Raw genomic sequence first — 23,577 nt, 5'->3', positions numbered from 1 at the left:
ATGTGGTGTATCTTTTAAAAAAAATATTCAGAAAAGTATTGCAGTCATTATAATCACTTGATACATGCCTTTTAGCATTTTTTTGCTCAAAAGATGACAAACAGATGTTGAAAAAAGTTAATATTGCATATTGGAAAGAATGTAAGCATAGATTTGGGTTCGTTGTGACATATTGAAAAGATGGCATTATCTTGTATTTCTAATTCTGTGTGCCCCATTTGACTGGCCAAGATGACACCAAAGGACGCTGTGCAACCTCTTCATCTGGACTCCTGGCTGGTCTGTGGAGCAACATGGACTGCTCCTCCAACCTCAAGTACATGTGCAAGCGTGTGCGCACAGGTTACACAGTGCCCCCTCCTGTCACCACTCAGTCTCCCACCCAGCCATCCAACACAGGATGTGCCAGGGGCTGGACTGGCTATGGCAATAACTGCTTCAGGGTAAGAGATATCCAGGACTTGCATCCCACTTTGGTATCATGATCAGTTCAGAAATCATTAGACCGATGTCTTTCTGGTGCTTTTGATTCATTTTCCCCTGCTTTCATTCAGTCTGATTCTTATGTAATCAAGGTTTGTGGGAGGGGGTTACCTCCTCCCAACCCCCCCCCCTCCTTCCCTTGACAGCTTCCTTGTATCATTTAGTAGGCCTACACAGTGATGTCGCACATGTAGCACACTTAAAAGTCTTTGTGCTAAGCAAAATTGACAGAACCACAGCACAACTCATTCAAGTTTTTGGGCTGGGTTCATACCAAATTGACAAAGCCACATACAGCACCACTGGTTCAAATTTGCTGTGTGTGATGTTTTTGTTTTGTGTTGTTTATTTTTTCTTATGCTGTAGACCAGTTGCAGAGAGATTGAACAATAGACATGAATAAACACATGAAAACAGACAGAAAGTACTAGAATACAGTTTTTATTACCTTAGCTTTGTTATTTGCCCCATAAATTGTTATATATTTCCTGTACATTGAGGTGTAGTGCTGTGCTAAATCATATGAGGGTTTATATTTTATGATCTGTAGAGATAATGTTTAAGTCGATTATTTCATTCAAGCTAGTATTTGATTTTGATAGTTTTGATAGAAATTAATCTTTAAATGAATTCTATTAATCCCACAGGCCTACACAGTTGATAGCTCTACCAAGGCCAGCTGGCAGACGGCCAGAGACCGATGTGTCAACATGGGAGGAGACTTGGCCAGCTTTCACAGTTCTGAGGAGGAGAATTACATCTATGCCAACTCAGGCTCCACCCAGTGAGTTTTACTAGATTCTACCTATAAATGACTCTAGGTTCTTGCCTCTCTCATGGGGTAATGCGCCAGACCGATACCATTCTCCAGCCAATCTTGTCCTGCCTTAATCTTACTAATTGGGTTTGATGTCTCATGAACTATTTTCATATGTACTTGAATTTCACTTTTCTCTTTGTGAAAAGTGAGTGGAATATCAGGGGCAGATCCAGGAATTCCATAAAGGGGGTGGGGGGAGCGCAAAGCAGTTAGTTTATATTTCTGGTGCCACTTCGGGTTTAATCAGCTGACAAGCAAAAAAAAAAAAAAGATGAGATAAAACAGGCTTAAGAGCAATTTTCTGGTGCCAATACAATTGGCTGACATGGGAGGTGTCCCCCCTTCCATGATAGGAAGATTTTAGTAGGTCCTATTTATGATGATCGTTGTGCCATTTCATGCATACTTTTATTTTTTAAAAAACAAGATAAAATAATCAAAAGGGGGGGACACGCCCACTTCACCGTCCCTCTTTAATTTGTCCTTTTTATTTCTTTTATCTTAAAGAAACCACCACAAAGTTAAAAGTGCCCCCTCCCCCAATCCGCCACTGATTAATTTGGGTGCATGGATCACAAATCTCCCTTGCTCAGATCTCCTCATTTATAAGCAGTGCAAAGGACTCAAGAGTTGTTAGCCAGTAATTAGCCAGTAATCTTGGTGTAAATAAATTTTGCATTCATGTCATTCATTTCCCAATGCTCACCAATTCAGTGAACTTTGGCATATGTGTAATTATTGCACGTCTTACTACACAAGCAAACATGTAACTCATACAGACATTTCACCATGACAATTTTTCATGAATATTTGTTATTTCTCTTGTTTGACCCCTCAGATCAAGTGGTTATTGGATTGGTCTCCATGATCGAAGCACTGAAGGAGGTAAGACTTTTCTGACAAGGATATTTTGAAAACATATCTCTTGTCCACAGGTTCAGACATGTTGCTTCCAAGTATACATCATCTTCCTGCAAAAGCAATGGTATTTACAGAGACTCCAACCCAAAGCACCTTCTGATCTGGAGATTCTCCCGCCTGAAACCCCTAGCAAACGGGAGACTCCAAGTTGATGTGTGCGAAGCGCGAAGTTCCTAGGGTTCTACATGCTCCCTGGTGCTATCTAAGGCTTATTTTTTCAACATACAATAGCAATAAGTAAGAAATCCCTTCCAACAGGAGACACAGAGCCAGGGCGGGAGAAATTAAATCTCAAGCGGGAGAACGGGAGATTTTGCAAAAATGGGTTTTCGGCGGGAAATCTCCCGTCGAAAACGGGAGAGTTGGAGTCTCTGTATTTAGCCAGTAATCACTTTTAGGACATCAGTGACTCAAAGGTCAAACATCAAGTTAGGAGGGATTCAAGCAGCATCAAAATGCCCATCAAAAGGTATTATGACTGTTCAAATTTAATGTTTATCATCCTGTTTTCACAGAACTATAATACATGTGCATCAGATTCTCTAGAAGGACATATCATAAAAGCACTTGAAGCTACTTTGTGCAAATTTTCGTTTTGTATGAATGGTATTGTGGGTCATGCACTTTTGTATCGGCAGATCTTGAATTAGCTGAGCTTACAGAATGAGTGGTTAAATCGTAGTCAAACACCTTTATCTCTCTGTTTTCAGATAACTTTTGTTAATCAGATGTAGAGATGAAAGATTAAAAAATGGCTTAAATACACACTACCTGGGTGGAATGACTCAAATGAACTATTGCAAACATTTACCATCCAGCATGCATCATGTGTAAAAGTTTTGATATTTTCATAGTTTTTTTGACCAAACTGTGTGAGAATAGTCAATTGAGTGAGTGGATGTTAGTTTGTACAAATGGTGTCAGTGCTCCCAGGAGTCCCTATATAGGGAGAGACCCAAATTCCTCAAATTAGCAACTTATCATGTTTCTAGATGTTTATCTCCTTTTGGAAGCCAGAGGCATAAATTTACCCCAAACTAGCTGGAATCATCATTGGAGGGAGGGTATTAACCCGTTGAGGACGAGTCCCGTGTATATTTGGGCAGGTGCCTATATGGGAAATGCGTCTGTAGCAAAATCAGCTCGTCCTAAACAGATTGATTGTTGATTGCGCAAACGATGGTGTTGCATTCCCATGGTGGCTGCTGGCACCCCAAATGAAATATGAAAAATTGGCCAATTTTCAGAATTTTGGTACTTTCATCTTTGTCTTGAACACTGTGGCTTGATTTTGACCAAACTCAGCAGGAATCATCTACGTGAGTATAGGAAAGGGCATTATAGTTTGTACAAATGGTGATGGTGCTCCTAGATTGGGGGGGGGGGGGGGGGCTAGGGTGGGGCGCAAGGACCCAAAATGAGGAAGGTGCCTCCAAGGGTGACTGCAACAATCCTGGAATCTCAAGTTTTTAAAATAGTTTGTGTCTGGTAGAATGCCTTGAAGGCAAAGTGCAATGATCACACTAGACCTGTAGGTCTCTTGTCAAAGGTACCGATTTTTAACAATATTTTGTCGTAGTCCGGCTTTCACGTGGGACGGTAAAACCACTACACTTTCACTCTAATGTAGGATATAACTGAAATAGCTGAATTTATTTACAATTTGATAACAAACTCTGGATCAAAACTTGTAATACAAAGACCTAAGACTGTATTGACGACTGTCAATACATATGAACTGGTAAACGCTGTGGTAAAGTCTGTTTCGAAGACTGCAATGGACCGCTTGAACACTATGGTAAACACGTTGACCTCTAAAAGAGACCACGTCCACTAAAGGAGATGATCCTCTAAAAGAGATGTTCCTTTACACAAGAGACGACCTGAAGACGACGTTCATTTAAAGACTACGTCCTTTAAAAGTTGACATCCAAAGTTCTCGTCCACTAAAAGACGAATATAAGACAACGATCACTAGAAGAGACCACGTCCACTAAAGGAGATGATCATCTAAAAGAGACCTTGTTCACTCGTAAAAGAGATGACCTCTAAACAAGAGAAGAGACCTTGTCCTTACAATAGACCCCTGTAAGATTTAAAGAAATCAGAAACAGGGCAAAGAAACAGCATGACAATATGCTAAGGGTATTGATTTCTTTGTTCATACAGTGTACAATTTCAATAAAACAATATGGAACTTATTCTTTCTTCTCTGTGAGATATTCAATGCATCAACACTGTACAAAATTTCACAATAACATGCTTTAACATTCTGTTATATTCATTTTGTGAAACACAAAAGCATAAACTGTATTCTGTCAAGAAAGTACATTATAATTTCCATATAATAGAAATATGAACCATCGAGCCATCCTGACTCACCCAACTGTCTCCTCATCGCTCTGGTTTTCCAACCAGCTGAGTAACCAAGTCCTTCATCTACAAAAAGATAACAATTTACATTTAAGCCTATATGTAAAATCTATACAATATTACAAAACACATATATTTCTCGTGTTTTCATTTTTTACATTAATTTCTCATCCAAATCTATACAGAATATATTGAGAAATTATTCACATATCACACATTCTTTGACAAGCGTATATCTAGCAATGTGCAAGTTGTATGACCATTATGCATAATGTGTAGTGCTTTTCTATCCTAACATACTCTGTAGCAACAATGCACTATGATACTAATATAAACATTGCAATAGGTCTTTCCCCTTTTTGTCAACATAAACATTGCCACAAATTCTTTCCCACACTGTCATTGCACTTTTCATTCATAACTTCACATACTCTCTGTGATTATGAATATAGTGTATAGTGTATTGCAAACTTCATACACACATGCTGCAAGAATGCCTAGCTCTAAAAATGATACATTTCAAATTGATACATTTATGCCAATGCACTCTGACTGCTGGGCAGTGAACGACATTCCTGTGTGTGCGTGTGTATACACTATGCACATTTTACGCTTACACACACAACGGAGCTGAACCTACTGTAAACAACAAAAACAAATTGCTACATGCCTAGGTACCTTTCTCTGGGTATGTGGCTACTACACACAGGATGTGTCTGTGCTTAATTTCTTATACAAGTCACACATGTAGTGGAAGTAATAAAAGAAATATTTACAAAACTTACTCAGCTCTCCTGAGCTCCTGGGAGGTTCCACCTCTCAGTACTTGGCTACTACTGAAGCTCTCCCAGTGTTCTATATTACTCCACAGAGTGAACAGTTCATCTTGTACAATTAAACTTCTTTGCATTGTACTCTAAAACTCCACTGCTTCATATAAACTCTGTAATATAAATCAACTATTATATATAGATGAATCATTGTTTACAAAACAATGATTCTACAAACTTATGAACACACAACCAAAGAACTTAATTTTTGTGATGTATGAACATTTAGGTGCACACTTGAATTACTACCCTGGGAGTCATGCATATTCATGAGGATGATGAATATTCATGCATTTCATATTATCACACAAATTCAGTAATCAACTGATATTGGTGTAGAAATGAAGAGCACATTATGCTTCCACTAACATGAATACAACTCACAATTATATCTTTCCCAGGATATAACCATCATTTCTCCTTAATGAGAGATAAAACAAATTTGTCATTCTGTTACTTGTGCTCCTGGATGGCAAAATCAATCAACCATTCATTAAACTGTCTTGGTAAGATTTGTGAAAATCATTCACATTACCACAATCCATCCTGACAAATAACATTCGTCCGCGAATGTCAGTATATGTACAATATCAAATGAATCATCAAATGTATAATAACACACATAACTGACAGGCTTATTTCAGAGCTGACTTTGGTAATCTTGTAGGATTACTATGCTTTCCTTTAGTTGCTCTGTTAGATCTCCTGAGAGATTTCGTAGATACTTCATCTGAAGTTCTAATGTCTTGCCATTCTGGCAGAGGATAGACCACAAAAGGACACTCATTGTCTTGTTCGTCCTCACTACTTTCACTTAACGATGTATTGACATTGTGCAGGTGAAACACTCACAGATGTATGATGGACATCTGTGTACATCCCAGGCCAAAAACATCTTGTTCTGAGTAGTGCAATTGTCTTACTAACTCCTTGGTGGCCCCATTTATCGTGAACTGCCTCCAAAATGATGCTTCGCATGTCGTTTGGAACCAACAGTTGAGTCAGTGTGTTACCATCACTTGCCTGTATCTGCCGATATAGCACTCCATCGATGAGTACAAGTTTGCTCCATTCTCTCAACCAGCTTTTCACTTCTGGTGACTCTTTTGGCAACTCATCTCCAGGTTGCCAATGAGTTTCAACACATTGTTTCACCACTTGAAGGACATGATCTTTCTCCTGCAGTTTGGCTAACTCATCCAAACTAAGTGAAGGAAAAATGCCAGGAACAAAGTCGCTCTTGTGATCCTCATGCCCTTCATTTGTATGTGCTGCTACCTCCACTGGTACTGCACTTCCCACCATCACTGCTTGTATGCTGATACCCGACGTATCATCCACCTCATTAGCAGGATGTCGACTCAGTGCATCTGCACAATGATTAGTCTTTCCAGGCCGGTATCTGATGTCCAAGTCAAATGGTGCAAGTTGGGCCATCCAACGTTGCTCAGTAGCCCCCAGATTGGCTGTCTGTAAGTGGGCAAGTGGATTGTGATCAGTCAGTACAATTACATGACTACCCATCAAGTACTCCTTGAATTTATCCGTTATGGCCCACTTAAGTCCAAGCAATTCTAGCTTGAAAGTAGAGTAGTCTGGATAGTTGCGTTCAGCTTTCCGCAGTCCTCTGCTGGCATACGCAATTGGGTGTAGAAGTCCATTTTCATCGTACTGTGCCAAGCAAGCACCAAGACCCTTCAAAGAAGTATCAACTTCAACCACAAAGTCCTTACCGAACTTAGGATAACTCAACACTGGTGCAGATGACAATGCTCTCTTCAGTCCATCGAAGGAGATTTCTGCCTCATCTGTCCATCTGAATATCCTTGTTCCCTTTGTGTTGTGCCTTTTGACCTTCTTTGACGTAGACTTCTGTGAACCACCTACTATCTCATGCAAAGGTGCTGCCATTGTAGCAAATCCTGGAACAAAGCAGCGATAGTCAGACGCTAAACCGAGGAATGACCGCAATTCCTCCACAGTTGTCGGGACAGGCCATTTGACTATCTTCTCAACTTTCTCTGGATCCACAGATATTCCCTGTGATGTGACGACATGAAGGCGTTTGACTTCCTCCTGAAGAAAGTGACATTTCTTTCCTGTCTCGAGGGTCTTTTCAACCAGATTCCAACCTGGCATGTCCTGCACCCCTCTGTCCTCCATAAGGGCTTTTAGGGCATTACATCCCAAAATTACAGGAAATTCACTTCTCTGTTTGGAACAGACCTGATCACTTACTACCAAGAATCCTACTTGTGCAACCTTTTCGTCAATGACCACTGGAGCTCTCACATAACCCACTATGGGAATGATATTTCCAGTTACTCCAGTCACTTTCACTCCACTGCCTGTATCATCGAGTGGACCTAAGGAGGACTTCAACTTTTCCTCATAGTAGCTGACTGGAATTAGACTGGTCTCTGCTCCAGTGTCTAGTATGCACCCAGTAGATACACCAGCAATTGTTGCTTCCATCGTTGGACTTTCAACAATCAGGTCAGAAATGACATCACCTGTTCCTGTGTCATGTACCGCCTTCACCTCTGCTTCTGTTTTCCTCTTGTTCTCATCTTTAACTTCCTTTGGACAGTCACGACGGATATGCCCAGTTTCTCTGCATCCAAAGCAAACTGTGGGTGATTTGCAATCACTCTTGACATGCCCTTTCTGTCCACAGTTGGAGCACCATTTCTCCTGTTTCTTCTGATGCTGCTGAACACCTGAGTTCTGCTTCATCTCGGCAACTACTTTCACCACTTCCTGTAGTGTCTCCTTTAGTCCCGAGATTTCGTCTTGTAGGTGTTGTATGCACACGTTATCAGGTGATGTGATCCTTGCCGCTTCTGCCTCACATTCCCTGATCCTCACTTTAGATGGTGAAATGCTGTCGTCCTGGAACAGTTCTAGCACCTCCTTTCTCATGACAAGAAATGACTTCCCTGTGGTATCCAGTGCTGTTCGTCTGATTTCCCTCTTTACTTGTTTGTCTTGTACACCTTGGATGAATCTTTCTCGTAGTGTACTGTCTCGCAGTTGACATAAAGCTGCCTGCTCATCAGTGGATGCAACCGATTCCATTCGATCGTATATCTTGATCAGTGCACTACTATATGCTGCGAGTGATTCCCCTTCCTGTTGAATACGACTGTGCAACTGACTTGTAAGAGACTGCACCGTTTCACGAAGAGCGAATCTAGACTTCAAAGCGGATTTCAGACATTCATAATTTTCTCTCTCATTTTGCTCCAGACAGAGAACTTCATCTTTTGCTGATCCAGCCAAATGAGATAGCAGTGCCTGCACCTTCTCTCTGCCTTGCAACTTATAGAATGAGCAGTATTCTTCGAACTCGTCAAGCCATTCAGTGATCGTTGTGTCTCCAGGTTTCACTGAAATACCCTTGAACTTGGACAGTTTGATTGCAGGAACTACTCTAGTGGCAGAAAGACTTTGAAATGCTCCAGTAAGAGCAGCTATCATTTCAGAAATACCAGAGCTGTTAGCATCTCCAGCTCCTACTCCTCCAATAGCAGTATCACGAGGCATGCTGCTGATTTACGTGGAGAGAAATAACAATACACAATTGTATACACAGAGTATCAAATACACAATTAATGACTTAGGTATCTACTAGTCACAATTGAACAATGTTTACAAAGTCTCTTCCTCGACGACTAACCTGACGATTCCTTATCGTCTATCGTCAACACCAATGAAGATCTCCAACAGTTGAGGGTCGCTGTTCATCACTTTGTTCAAACTCTTTGTTAACATTGTCTTGTGTCTTATCAACCAATCCAGTCTATTCAGTATATCCCACTCCTGACACCAATGTCGTAGTCCGGCTTTCACGTGGGACGGTAAAACCACTACACTTTCACTCTAATGTAGGATATAACTGAAATAGCTGAATTTATTTACAATTTGATAACAAACTCTGGATCAAAACTTGTAATACAAAGACCTAAGACTGTATTGACGACTGTCAATACATATGAACTGGTAAACGCTGTGGTAAAGTCTGTTTCGAAGACTGCAATGGACCGCTTGAACACTATGGTAAACACGTTGACCTCTAAAAGAGACCACGTCCACTAAAGGAGATGATCCTCTAAAAGAGATGTTCCTTTACACAAGAGACGACCTGAAGACGACGTTCATTTAAAGACTACGTCCTTTAAAAGTTGACATCCAAAGTTCTCGTCCACTAAAAGACGAATATAAGACAACGATCACTAGAAGAGACCACGTCCACTAAAGGAGATGATCATCTAAAAGAGACCTTGTTCACTCGTAAAAGAGATGACCTCTAAACAAGAGAAGAGACCTTGTCCTTACAATAGACCCCTGTAAGATTTAAAGAAATCAGAAACAGGGCAAAGAAACAGCATGACAATATGCTAAGGGTATTGATTTCTTTGTTCATACAGTGTACAATTTCAATAAAACAATATGGAACTTATTCTTTCTTCTCTGTGAGATATTCAATGCATCAACACTGTACAAAATTTCACAATAACATGCTTTAACATTCTGTTATATTCATTTTGTGAAACACAAAAGCATAAACTGTATTCTGTCAAGAAAGTACATTATAATTTCCATATAATAGAAATATGAACCATCGAGCCATCCTGACTCACCCAACTGTCTCCTCATCGCTCTGGTTTTCCAACCAGCTGAGTAACCAAGTCCTTCATCTACAAAAAGATAACAATTTACATTTAAGCCTATATGTAAAATCTATACAATATTACAAAACACATATATTTCTCGTGTTTTCATTTTTTACATTAATTTCTCATCCAAATCTATACAGAATATATTGAGAAATTATTCACATATCACACATTCTTTGACAAGCGTATATCTAGCAATGTGCAAGTTGTATGACCATTATGCATAATGTGTAGTGCTTTTCTATCCTAACATACTCTGTAGCAACAATGCACTATGATACTAATATAAACATTGCAATAGGTCTTTCCCCTTTTTGTCAACATAAACATTGCCACAAATTCTTTCCCACACTGTCATTGCACTTTTCATTCATAACTTCACATACTCTCTGTGATTATGAATATAGTGTATAGTGTATTGCAAACTTCATACACACATGCTGCAAGAATGCCTAGCTCTAAAAATGATACATTTCAAATTGATACATTTATGCCAATGCACTCTGACTGCTGGGCAGTGAACGACATTCCTGTGTGTGCGTGTGTATACACTATGCACATTTTACGCTTACACACACAACGGAGCTGAACCTACTGTAAACAACAAAAACAAATTGCTACATGCCTAGGTACCTTTCTCTGGGTATGTGGCTACTACACACAGGATGTGTCTGTGCTTAATTTCTTATACAAGTCACACATGTAGTGGAAGTAATAAAAGAAATATTTACAAAACTTACTCAGCTCTCCTGAGCTCCTGGGAGGTTCCACCTCTCAGTACTTGGCTACTACTGAAGCTCTCCCAGTGTTCTATATTACTCCACAGAGTGAACAGTTCATCTTGTACAATTAAACTTCTTTGCATTGTACTCTAAAACTCCACTGCTTCATATAAACTCTGTAATATAAATCAACTATTATATATAGATGAATCATTGTTTACAAAACAATGATTCTACAAACTTATGAACACACAACCAAAGAACTTAATTTTTGTGATGTATGAACATTTAGGTGCACACTTGAATTACTACCCTGGGAGTCATGCATATTCATGAGGATGATGAATATTTATGCATTTCATATTATCACACAAATTCAGTAATCAACTGATATTGGTGTAGAAATGAAGAGCACATTATGCTTCCACTAACATGAATACAACTCACAATTATATCTTTCCCAGGATATAACCATCATTTCTCCTTAATGAGAGATAAAACAAATTTGTCATTCTGTTACTTGTGCTCCTGGATGGCAAAATCAATCAACCATTCATTAAACTGTCTTGGTAAGATTTGTGAAAATCATTCACATTACCACAATTTTTAATCATGCCATGACCTGGACAGGTTTTGAGTGGAGCGATGGCACACCGGTCGAGCACACAAACTGGAACGGAGGTGAACCCAATGACTGGGGCAGTGGAGAGGACTGTACTGAGGCCTTCTTTTCCAGTCGGATCTGGAATGATCTCTACTGCAACCGGCGCAGGAACTGGATCTGCAAGATTCCAAAAGGTTAGATATGAGTTCAGTGAATGTGCTCTGAAAGCGTGGCTGGTGCCAGCCTTTCATTTTCTCACAGATGGTGACAGGAACTTGCAAGATACTCATTTGTAATCGGATACCACAAACTGCTATTTTTGGATACAGTGGAACGATGGCAGTATCTTGTTGTATTCATTGATAGATTCTGTACATTATCTTCCTCTGCTCTGCCATGGACGTCACTTCCTGAAAGCCTCCTCCAGCTCCCTCCGTCATCGCAAGAGTCTAGCAATGTGCATTGCACATTCTACAATCAGTAAATTGTAAATCAGTTTGATACATGATTACATCTAATGTTAACACCTCCATGGATATGGGAGATACCAGGTACATCATTATGTCCAAGTGTATCTGCAGTAAAGGGTAACAAAATTTAGCAGAAAGAAAAATGGCTTAGTAGCATGTTAGTCTCATATCATTTACCATAATTCTTTTTAATGGTGTGGAAGGAGACACTGCTCTCTGATGGTGTCAAGGGAGTTTTGCGACCTGTAGTCTCTCAATCCACATGTACATGTATATAAAGGTGAACGTGTCCTTTAACCCGTTAAGGACGAGTCCCGAGTATACTCGGGCAGGTGTCTATGGAAAATGCTTGTTGTAGCAAAATCAGTCCATCCTCAACGTGTTGATTATGGTCTCTGACAAGCTTCATGACCTTGGTTATGGCTGTAGCTGACTCATAGAAAATGAGGACTGTTCCATTCAGTCACGACTGTTTCCCAACTCATCAGGATCAGGATCTAGATCAGTGTGAATTTGCTTGCAGCTGCGATCATCAGAATTTTTGTCACTTTAATGCAAGTAGTGCACAAGAAAACATTTGAAGGGGAATTCCATGCAGATGAAAATTAGTCTGAAAAGGAGTAAAATTTCCGTAGCGCAACAATGAAAGTTTTATCAAAATTGGATGAAGAATAAGGAAGTTATGACATTTTAAATTTTCACTAATTTTTCAGGAAACAGTTCTTGAACAGTTAATATGAATATGCAAATAATGAAGTGATGATGTCATCCCCTCACAACTTGTCATATAGTTGAGTGTACATAATATTTTGAAATTTCCAGTTTTTAATTCAAATGCAATTATGCCCCAGTCTCAAATCCCTGTATATCTAACTGATCACTATTCTAAAGTTATTCAACCAGGAATAGCATCATGTATTATAGTTTGATAACAGAAAAATTGAATTTTCGTCATTTTTGGGTAAAAGATCGATGGAAAATTGTGAGGTGACAAAATCATCAGTTCACTCATTTGCATATGCATTTCAATTATATGAGAACAGTACTGCAGAAATTAGCGAAACTTCACAATTTCATAACTACCCTATTTGTACTACGTACATGTACTCGTAACATTTTACTCTTTCTTCTTTGACAAACTTATAACAGGACTGGAATTTTTTTCTCAAGGGAGGTAGGCACGTAAGACAAGCAAGTCTTAATTATGTTAACAGCTAATTCTCAAAGTTCCAAACCTCTGACTGACATTTGGGACTCCATCAGCAAAGGTAAACACAACAGCTGATTAGTGGCAGTGTGCCCAGAAATCTATTTACAAATCTATCACCTCATCAGTTTGAAGTTTCCTGGGATGCTCTGGGGGTTGCCCGTTTCACATCAAGAAGGGAAACCTGAACGTCTGGTTGAAACTTTCAATCAGTTTGTAACGACCCCATGGTCCATGAACTTACTAGTCCTATAGCGTGTAAATGAAGACAAGCTGGGTGAAAATGCATGTGAAATTAATGATGTACATAAAGGCTTTAAAAATATATATATATATATATTGGCTGCTGTGTATTCAAGAGGGTATCAAAGCAGTGTCTCGTGCATTTTGATTTTGTTTCAGGTCAAACTCCAGTCACAACTCCAGAGCCTACATCACCAACGCCATGTGAGTATATGCTCATGACTTGACAACAACTTCTTTATTACCTCCGCCAAGGGAGGAGGTTATGTTTCCGTTACTGTCAGTTTGTGTGTTCGTTCGTTTGTTAGTTAGTTAGTTTGTCCGTGTGCAAAATAACTCAAAAAGTAGTCAACAGATTGGGATGAAACTTGCAGGAAAGGTTGAGAATGACACAAGTACCAAATGATTAACTTTTGGTAGTGATCCAAGAATTTTTGGGGAATTTATGAAGGATTTTTGATATTTTGGCAGGTAGGGTCAATGAACTTGGGAGTTCAGGCTGCGCGTATTTGAGGTTTGCATGTGTGCACTATAAAGTGCGTGCTCTAGTTTCTGCTAGGGCGAGGCGCGCCGTGCAGCTGAGGGTTTATGACGTAACAAAGGCTTCAATATTGGGAAATCGGGCGACTTTCAGCACATTATAAACACTTTCAGCATGGTGCCTAAGTACGTATTGGTGGAAATCACTGGTATCTCTATGGAAGAACAAGATCAGTGGTGGAAATGAGCTGCATGCTTGGCGGAGGTCTGCGCTCTCAGAGTGCTTCTCTAGTTTGTCTGTTCTTGTCTGCTTACTGATATTGTCCTGACTGAAGGGCTTTTGATAATGCAGCAGGGACTCTGGCAACCCCAAGCATCTCTTAAAGACCTGCTAGCTTGGGGAGACATGGGTAGTGAGATTGAATCAATCTTCATTTGCTGCCCACCGTGGTACAATCAAAAACGTGAATAGCGCCCATCAGCAAATATCTACAAAGAAGCATAGTATACTCTCATCGGTAGCGGTTGACTGCAGTTGAGATCCTTCGGCTGTGTGTGTACTTACAGGGAGATCAGTAGCAAAGCTGTATGCAATTTGTAAAAGAGATTCTGATTGTTAGAAGAGATGCTCTGAGACATGACTAAGTTGATGATATTTGAAAGAGAACAGGTTGCAAAATATGAATTTTGAAGGAAAGATACAAATTTTGGAGATGCCAAGTACTAATTTGTGCTTCCAAAGTTTGGCAGCTCTGCGTGATGATGTTCTATGTCTCTATGTTCTCTCTTGATTTGAAATGTCATTTAATGATATATGCAGTTGTTGAAAAAAAAAGAAGTCATATTAATGTTTGTGTGTATATTGTTATTTGTTTTAGCAAGTAATCTATTTCTATTCTCACCTGCCCCTCATCATAGGGCCTTCCTGTGACAATGACCCAGACTGGCTCAAGTATGATACTGACATGGGTACCTACTGCTACTTCTTCAGTGCTGGGGCCACTCCAGCTGGACGCAACAAGGACTGGTACGATGCCAACGAGTACTGTATGGAGGCCGGAGGCTACCTTGTTTCGATCCACAGTCAAGACGAAATCGACTTTCTCAAGACGCATGTAAGTCTTTTCAAGTCTTGTTTATCGGCAAACTTGCCAATTGGAGCGAAGAAATGGCAACTGAAATGAAGGCATTCATGAAGACACAGTATATCTTGGCAATTCATCATCTGATGCACTTCTTTTTATGCCTCTTCTTTTTAGGCATTATGTTTTCGGGTCGTCCGTCCGTACGTACGTCCGTCCCGTTTTGTTTTTGTCGATATCTCAAGAACCGTGTGGTGGTTTTACATCAAACTTGGTATGAGGGTATATCCTGGGGGGATAATACTTTGTTTGGATTTTAGGGTCACAGGGTCGAAGGTCAAAGGTCACAGGTTATTTTTTAAAATGTGATTTTCAGGGTATTGGTACACTTTAACATAAATGCACAGGATGGATAGTACACTGTTAGCACAATTCCCGCCATGGTGTCAATCTTATGGTAGTGCTCTGATCCAGCACCTTACAATGCAGACCTTCATATAGATATATGAAGGTCTTGGTTTCACTTTATTCAGACTTTGGGAATTTGTGATGATGCATGCAAAGGAGACAAGCCAAATAGCTCTATCACACACACACACACACACACACACACACACACACAAATCCAACTCAATAAATTGTTGATGGTTTTGCAAGCTCTGTTTGATAGCCAACTGTATGTTTTCCATCTGAAGAGGGCTGCATACCTCTACAGAGTTCATAATAACAAGCACTGAGTCATTGAACTGTACATGTCTTTCAAGTATTGTTCAATGGTGTGATCTTTCTCCATTGGCTGGTTCAATCAAGTATGCCATTTATGCCATTTATACATGCATAAAATTTGCTATATATGAATGACCGCAGATCTGAGAATGTAACAGAATGGCTGATCACATTTATATATTCATATATGATAATATATATAATAACATACATCGTATATATTCCTATATTCATGGAATCATATATTCATATATTCATATATTCATATATTCATATAGTCCAATATGTAGTATGGACCTGTTGATCATTTGTGATTATTTGTAATTATTTGTAATTATACAGTTACAGACAAGCCTGATTTCCCATAGACCATGTACAAAGTACAGCCGGGCCAAAGGCGGGGCCTAAGGCCGGACCCAAGGCCACGGGCCTTAGCCCGGAACCAGGGGCCCAGAGCCCAAGTGGGCCCAGGCCCAGGGGCCCATAGCCCAAGTGGGCCCAGGCCCAGTGGCCCAGGGGCCCAAGGCCGGGCCGAGGCCAGGAGCCTAAGTGCTGGCCCAAGGCAGGGGGCTGCCACCAGACTGAGACCACTAAGAGTACCAGTCATGACTTGCTGTGATAATGATGTGACAGGCCTGTGCATACACATATTATGTAAATACACTGTACAGGGCTGTGCATATTATGTAAATACACTGTACACTAACTATACACAGTCATGACTTGCTGTGATAATGATGTGACAGGCCTGTGCATACACATATTATGTAAATGCACTGTACACTAACTATACACAGCCCAGTCGCTGTATAAATCGCGACAGGGCTGTACCTGAGCAGCCCACAACACAGAGCAAACACAAAGCAAATTTTACGATTGCATTTAGTTTTGATACTTGACATCATTTTTTGTCACCTCAAACGCATCAAAGACAATCTTTATTAATGAGACTTCATACCGTACCTGTTTTCCTGGGGTTATTTGTGGGAATTCTGCGATCTGGGTACTATATTAGCAAATCTAACAACATGTGAAAATATCAACTCCTGATCATGTAATGTGCATGTGTACATTTCTGTGTTTAATGCTGTATTCCATGAACATGAATTCAACAACTACTGTTATATCCTGTAATATGAGCTGCCAGGACAAAACTCACATACACTCTGATTCTGTATAGCAATCACTTTCAAAGCAATGTATTGATACATTTCTGCCAGCTAAAAATTCTTAAATGTTGGTTCACCCATGTGAACGGGTACAGAAACTGAAGCCTAGGTGGTGGGTTAAGCAGAATTGCTGCTGTCCTTGCAGTCCCACTCATATGTTTTCATGTTAGTCTAATGCTAGTTTGTGGCAATAAGAGAGTGTGCCAAGCAGTTTGCCAAGCAGGGATTCAGCTGGATGTCGAAAGTGATTAGCCATTCTGATACTTGAATTTAACAATACCATTTAACAATTCCATACCACCTAAAACCCCAACCCTATCAAATTCTTTAGAATTTCTGCTATCAAAACAATGATAGGATAATCTGCAGACAAAGTAGATTTTTTCTGTCACAAATCTGCTGTTACTGTGTTATTACCTCCGCCAAGGGGGAAGGTTATGTTTTCGTGACCGATGGTTTGTTTGTTTGTTTGTTTGTTAGTTAGTTTGTCTGTGTGCAAAATAACTCAAAAAGTAGGTAACAAATTTTGATGAAACTTGCAGGAATGGTTTAGATTGATACAAGTAACAGATGATCAAATTTTGGTAGTGATCTGAGAATTTTGGAGGAATTTATGAAGGATTTTTGATATTTTGGCAGGTAGGGTCAATGAACTTGGGAGTTCAGGCTGCGCGTATTTGAGGTTTGCATGCGCGCACTAAAGTGCGTGCTCTAGTTTCTGCTAGGGCGAGGCACGCCGTGCAGCTGAGGGTTTATGATGTAACAAAGGCTTCTATATTGGGAAATTGGGCGACTTTCAGCACACAATGCTGTAAGTATGTATGGGTGGAAACAAAGAGGTTCTATATATGTAATAGAGCGCGCGCTCGCATACAGAAGCGGGGCCAATTGAACGACCCGCCGCCATTTTCAAAGAGGTCGACTACCAGAAGACTGAACCCGGAAGTGCCTATAGTAATACACGTAAAGTACAGTTTCGAAGATGGGGTTAGGTTGGAAAAATCATTCTAATTTTAAGGAAAATCAATATTTGTCTATATGCCTCCGGATTTTGTAAGAGAGATATATTCTCAACACAGTATACGTGTTTTGATGAAAAAAGGACTTGCTCTAATGTGTCAAATATGTGCCTTAAACATGAAGCCAAAATTGCCAAACAGGCATTCATGCATTCATACTACATATAAAGATTGCAGAAAGGTACAGTGTATGCTCTTTGGTATGGGAGTACTGACTTCACATAATATATGTCACTTAGAAACATCAGACACACATACAACACACACTCCCACACACATACAACACACATTCCCACACACACCCACAGCAAACACACACTCACACACCCACACACATACGCACACACATGTACACGCCAAACCACATTTTTTTTTTAATTCCTACACACACACACACAAAACACACTGTGTGTTGTGTGTGTGTGTGTGTGTTGGAATTTGAAAAAAAAAATGTGGTTTGGTGTGTACGTGTGTGTGTGTTTGTTGTGACCAATGCTTCGTGACCAATTTTTTTTATGCATACGCCAACGAAGTGGCCGGAGGCATTATGTTTTCAGGTCGTCCGTCCGTCCGTACGTACGTCCGTCCCATTTTGTTTTTGTCGATATCTCAAGAACCGTGTGGTGGTTTTCCATCAAACTTGGTATGAGGGTATATCCTGGGGGGATAATACTTTATTTGGATTTCAGGGTCACGGGGTCAAAGGTCAAAGGTCACAGGTTATTTTGTGAAAAAAAGGTTGAAAATTCATGTTTTTCTCCATATCTCGCAAATGGTTCAAGGTATCTTCATGGAACTTAGTATATATGCTTGTTCCAATGGGCAGTGATTATCTAGGGAAGTTGGGGGTCATGGTTCAAAGGTCAGGGGTCAAAGGTCAAGGTCAACTCCTCAAAATATCACTACTTTCCTTATATTTATGCAATGCCTGAAGGTTTTTTTTTTTTTAACTTGATGTATGCATGTATTACCTGATATATATTCTGTGGGAAGTTTCTTGCCAAAAGGTCAAAGGTTAAAAGGTCAAAGGTCAAGTGGAAGTGTTGAATTGCACTTTTTCCTCCATATCTCAAAAGTAACTCAAGGTATCATCATGAAACTTACATATTTATGCATGTTCAACCTAACAGTGATTCTCTTTGGAACTGTGAGGTCAAAGGTCAAAGGCCAGGATTAGATAATGCTATTTTCCCATTTGATACTGAAATTATACTTTTTCTCAATACCTTGAAAATTACTCAATGCATAAACTTATAAAAGGGTCAAAAGTCAAGTAAAAATCATCAGTTCCCCAAATACCTGCACTCTGACATTTTTAATCATTCATCCAATTGAACCTTGTTCTAGGAAAGTGAACATTCAGCACATTTGTGGCAAACCTGTCATTTTAATATTTTGTCAATTGTGTGAAACTGTCATCACACATTGTCAAGACATTGTACTATAGACCTATTAGGAGAACCATGCATTATGGCGGAGGCATATCAGTCGCCGTAGCGTTATATCTAGTTTGAGTTTATGATACTGAATCAAATTGTACAAAATTTCCACCTGCCTGCGGAGAGAGAATTTTGTACAGCGTATTCCTGACCAAGAGACTTCCCGAAGTATTGTTAATCGTTTTAGTCAGACATTCAGAATGTGCCTGTGTTGATGTGATTTCTGTAATGCCAATCAAGCTCTGTTCTATGGTGTTGAGGACGAGTCCCGAGTATACTCGGGCTGGTGTCTATGGGAAATGCGTGTTGTAGCAAAATCAGTCCGTCCTCAATGGGTTAATGTGGTATGAAAGAGAGAACCAGCCATGGGACCAGATTAAAATTGTGGAACATTATATCAGGCATGTTTTTATTGTCAATTCGTATTTTCATTTTTTTTTTCATCATGGCTATTTCTTGCCATATTTCCTCATCTGTGATGACTCATAATCTGAGTGGGGGGAAAAATATTTTAATACTATTGTGTCAAACCTGTCAAGAAGTGGTATATGGACTCTGATCCCTGATCTCTCATCTTCTTCTGCTATTTACAGCTGGCAAGATATGGTTACACTCGACCATATATTGGTATGAGAGAGTACACAGTGGAGGGCACATACACGTGAGTACTGAATCCAAAGCAAAATGGCCAAATCAACTGGTTTCTGTCATTTATGTTATATTGATTCTGCTCATCACTCATAGAACTCAGTCCAGCTTTTGAGGTCTCCTTCAAAGCCAGTGAAAGTGCTCCATTTTCAGTAGTTTGTTACAGTCTCCCTTTAGCTCACAGTTTTACAATTCATTTCTTCAATTGTAACATATAAAAGTTTTAAATTGCTTAGAGGTGAAAGATAAATGTCTATATTCTCTCTTTGTGTCATATATGAGTAGACAGCTAGGAATGACATGGGAGATAAATTGTCAGTTTTTTTTCCTGAATTTTGTTCTTTCGTGTTTGTAACTGCAGATGGTCAGACAAGTCACCAGTTGATTTCACGCTGTGGGCCACCGATGAGCCTAATGATGCTAATGGGGAGGAGCAGTGTGTACAACTCTATTCCCAAAGCAAGTCTCATTTATGTCTTACTGAATAATATGGAAATTATCCATATAGTAATAGCAATAAATATGACCAGCTGTGCCTTACAGTAAAAGAGAGAAAGTTAGTTGTTTGAAGATGGATGGATGTTGGCTTTGATAAGGAAAGAAAAATTGGAAATATTAACCCCACCTTGCCTGGCAATTGCCTTCTACAATTGTATGTGTATCAACCACACTCCCCAGATTCTCGGTAGTGTGTGATTTGTGTAGGATTGCATGAACCCGTTGAGGATGAGTCCTGAGTATATTCGGGCAAGCGTCTATGGGAAATGCGTGTTGTAGCAAAATCAGCCCATCCTCAGTGGGTTAAAAAATATGACTTTATCTGGGACAGGTATGTTCTGAAGCTGTCAAAGTTGATTTTTATTGTGACAAAGAAAGAATTAGCAACAAAACTCGCTACTGATTAAAGAGTCCAAAGTGGATACCAAGGTATAGTACCAATTAACGATTAGTATCAGGAAATTATCGTTCAATGCTGTGATTTATATGATATTCTGCCAATATTTGTTGTGAGACCCAGAGAGAAAAACCTTTCAGAATGACCTGTGAAGGCACTTAGAGACTTTACCCTAGTGTTGTAATGATTAAAATGATAAATGTTTTTTTTCTGTTTGTTTGTTTGTTTGTTTGTTTTTCAATGGAACTGAGGCTGCTGGAGAAAATCAAAACCTTGCAAAGAATTTAAGTTGATACAAAATAAATCGAAGTATTCAAGAAAATCTATATGCTATGCTTAATGTGCACATGGTTGAAAAAAAAAAGGAAAAAAAAAGCACTCTGAGAGCGCAGACCTCCACCAAGCAGGTTTTTCCACCACTGATCTTGCTCTTCAACAGAGATCAGCAATTTCCACTCATACATGCATGCTGAAAATAGCCCACTCTCCCAATATAGAAGCCTTTTGTTACGTCATCAACATTCAGCTGCGTGGCGCCTCACCCTAGCCCTAGCAGAAAGTAGAGCACGCACTTTAGTGCGCGCATGCAAACCTCAAATATGCACAGCTTGAACTCCCAAGTTCCTTGACCCTGCCTGCCGAAATATCAAGAAATCCTTCATAAAATTTAAAAAAAAAATTCCTGGATCACTACCAATATTTAATCATCTGTTCCTTATGTCATTCTCAACCTATCCTGTAAGTTTCATCCAAATCCATTCACAACTTTTTTGAGTTATTTTGCACACGGACAAACCAACAAACCAACGCCGATGAAAACATAACCTCCTCCCTTGGCGGAGGTAAAAATGGTATTAACAATAATGAGGAGATCTGCATGTATGGTGGTTGAATGTAGCAAATATTGAATATGTCCAATGGTTTGTGATTGCACCATTCATGTGACTTGATGAATACCCAAATCTTTCCAGATGGACGTTGGAATGATGTGAACTGTGGCAAAGAAAGTCACTTCATCTGCCGCAAGGCCAGTGGTGCCACAGGGCGTGTCACCCACCCCCCTACCAGCCCACCTGTTGGGAACTGCCTTGCAGGGTACTGGAGGTTTGACAACAAGTGCTACATCATTTATGGGGAGGATGGTATGAAGAGCTGGTATGATGCCCGCACCACCTGTAGGTCTGTCGAAGGAAGGGACTTGGCAACAATACATAGCAGGGAGCTGCAGGGTTAGTTCACAAAAGAGGGAAGGGGTGGGGGGGGGGAGGGTTGTTTGACAACTCTTTAGAGTGTGGATAATAGAGATGATGATGATGATGATGATGATGATGATGATGATGATGATGATGATGATGATGATGATGATGATGATGATGATGATGATGATGATGATGATGATGCTGCTGATGATGATGGTGATGATGGTGATGATGATGATGATGATGATGATGATGATGATTTTGATGATGATGATGATGATGATGTTGATGATGGTGATGGTGGTGGTGGTGGTGATGGTGATGATGATGACCAGCATGATTATAATGGAGAGTTGCAAATTGCCATTTTTGTGAGAATGATGATTATGATGAGGATAAAGATTGTGGTGGTGATAAAAGATTGTGAGGGGTACAGCACCATCCATAGCTACTGTATGATATTCCATGAGAGAGCCCTCTCATTGGGTAGATCCATGTACTGGCCAAGACTTGTCGTAGTCAAGATTGTAGGGTCCATGTAATCAGGTGTCAATCAATGATTCTGACTGGATGTAGAGTTGCCAACATGAAATGACCAATTTATGTTTGTGTGAGGAGCAAATTCTTCAGAGCAAGAAAATCATTTCAAACGATTAACAAATTGCTCTACATTGACGTAAATAAGTACTGCATTGATCAGTGTTTTAGTAGTAGCCATGACAAAAGAAACATGGGCATACTCAGTGGTCTAGTGGATAAGAAGCCATTCCAGAGATCAGGAGGTCATAGGTTTGAATTCTGCCCAAGTATGTATGTCCATGATTTCTTTTGTTATGGCTACTATTAAAAGACAGATCAATTCAGTGCTAATTTACCTCGATGTAGGGCAATTTGTTAATCAGTTGCAATAAAAAACAACTTGACACAAGAATTTCACGAATTTGAATAAGAAAATGATTGTGTTAATAGTGGGTATGATGGAGATGACGTTAAATATCGTGATCATGATAGAGGAAACATAATGTCATTGCACCATTCTTTTCATTAAAAAAGAAAGTTCTCAATGTACACAAACACTGCACACTATGTGCAGTTGTAGTTAATGTTGCACCTTCCTCATTTTTATGTGGAGTGAGACACAGTTTGTGATCATTCTTTCCTCTGCTTGTTTTCCATTTAGCCTTCTTGTCATCAAAGATGGCTGACATTACTTTCAATGTCTACATCGGTCTTAGCGACACGCAGAGCGGAGGGCGCTATTTGTGGACAGATGGATCGGGCGTAGATTTCACCAACTGGGCCAGAGGCGAACCTAATAACTATGGGCATGGTGTAAGTCCTTCCCATGATGGTACAGCCTAAAGCTAAATCTTCAAATTTGATGAACCTTTTTTTGAGGATCCTGTGAAGATATTTCTGTTTTATTTTGCCTTTCTAAATTATTATCATCAGTGCAATCATTAGACAAATGCACAGTGTATTGTTGGAGCATTGCAGTAATGATATGTGACGCAGTAAACAATGCAGCCAGCAAGGATGTTGAAATGAGATGATTACAATTTGGTCCC

The 23,577-nt window shown here is 39.8% G+C and overlaps 1 protein-coding gene and 2 long non-coding RNA genes across 3 annotated transcripts in view; 1 reads left to right on the top strand and 2 right to left on the bottom strand.

Moving 5' to 3' along the window:
- The window catches only part of LOC140238315 (macrophage mannose receptor 1-like), a 69,588-nt gene that overhangs the window by 37,314 nt on the left and 8,697 nt on the right, over positions 1-23,577 (top strand). Inside the window, exons 28-37 of the mRNA XM_072318249.1 lie at positions 232-443; positions 1,131-1,267; positions 2,142-2,188; positions 11,459-11,626; positions 13,512-13,556; positions 14,751-14,947; positions 19,861-19,928; positions 20,277-20,374; positions 21,782-22,039; positions 23,190-23,341. Coding sequence (XP_072174350.1) covers positions 232-443; positions 1,131-1,267; positions 2,142-2,188; positions 11,459-11,626; positions 13,512-13,556; positions 14,751-14,947; positions 19,861-19,928; positions 20,277-20,374; positions 21,782-22,039; positions 23,190-23,341 — 1,382 coding nt within the window. The remainder of the gene's footprint in view (positions 1-231; positions 444-1,130; positions 1,268-2,141; positions 2,189-11,458; positions 11,627-13,511; positions 13,557-14,750; positions 14,948-19,860; positions 19,929-20,276; positions 20,375-21,781; positions 22,040-23,189; positions 23,342-23,577) is intronic.
- Positions 3,809-5,429, bottom strand: LOC140237619 (uncharacterized). The gene is made up of 3 exons (XR_011901858.1): positions 5,383-5,429; positions 4,607-4,663; positions 3,809-4,310 (listed from the first exon to the last, which is right to left on the bottom strand). It is a non-coding gene; the product is annotated as an uncharacterized lncRNA (long non-coding RNA).
- LOC140237620 (uncharacterized) lies at positions 9,273-10,893 on the bottom strand. The gene is made up of 3 exons (XR_011901859.1): positions 10,847-10,893; positions 10,071-10,127; positions 9,273-9,774 (listed from the first exon to the last, which is right to left on the bottom strand). It is a non-coding gene; the product is annotated as an uncharacterized lncRNA (long non-coding RNA).

This window comes from Diadema setosum, chromosome 14 (genome assembly GCF_964275005.1).
Source record: "Diadema setosum chromosome 14, eeDiaSeto1, whole genome shotgun sequence".
Lineage (NCBI taxonomy): Eukaryota > Metazoa > Echinodermata > Echinoidea > Diadematoida > Diadematidae > Diadema > Diadema setosum.
Note: the sequence above shows the minus strand (reverse complement) of the source record. Positions and strands in the feature narration are given on the sequence as shown.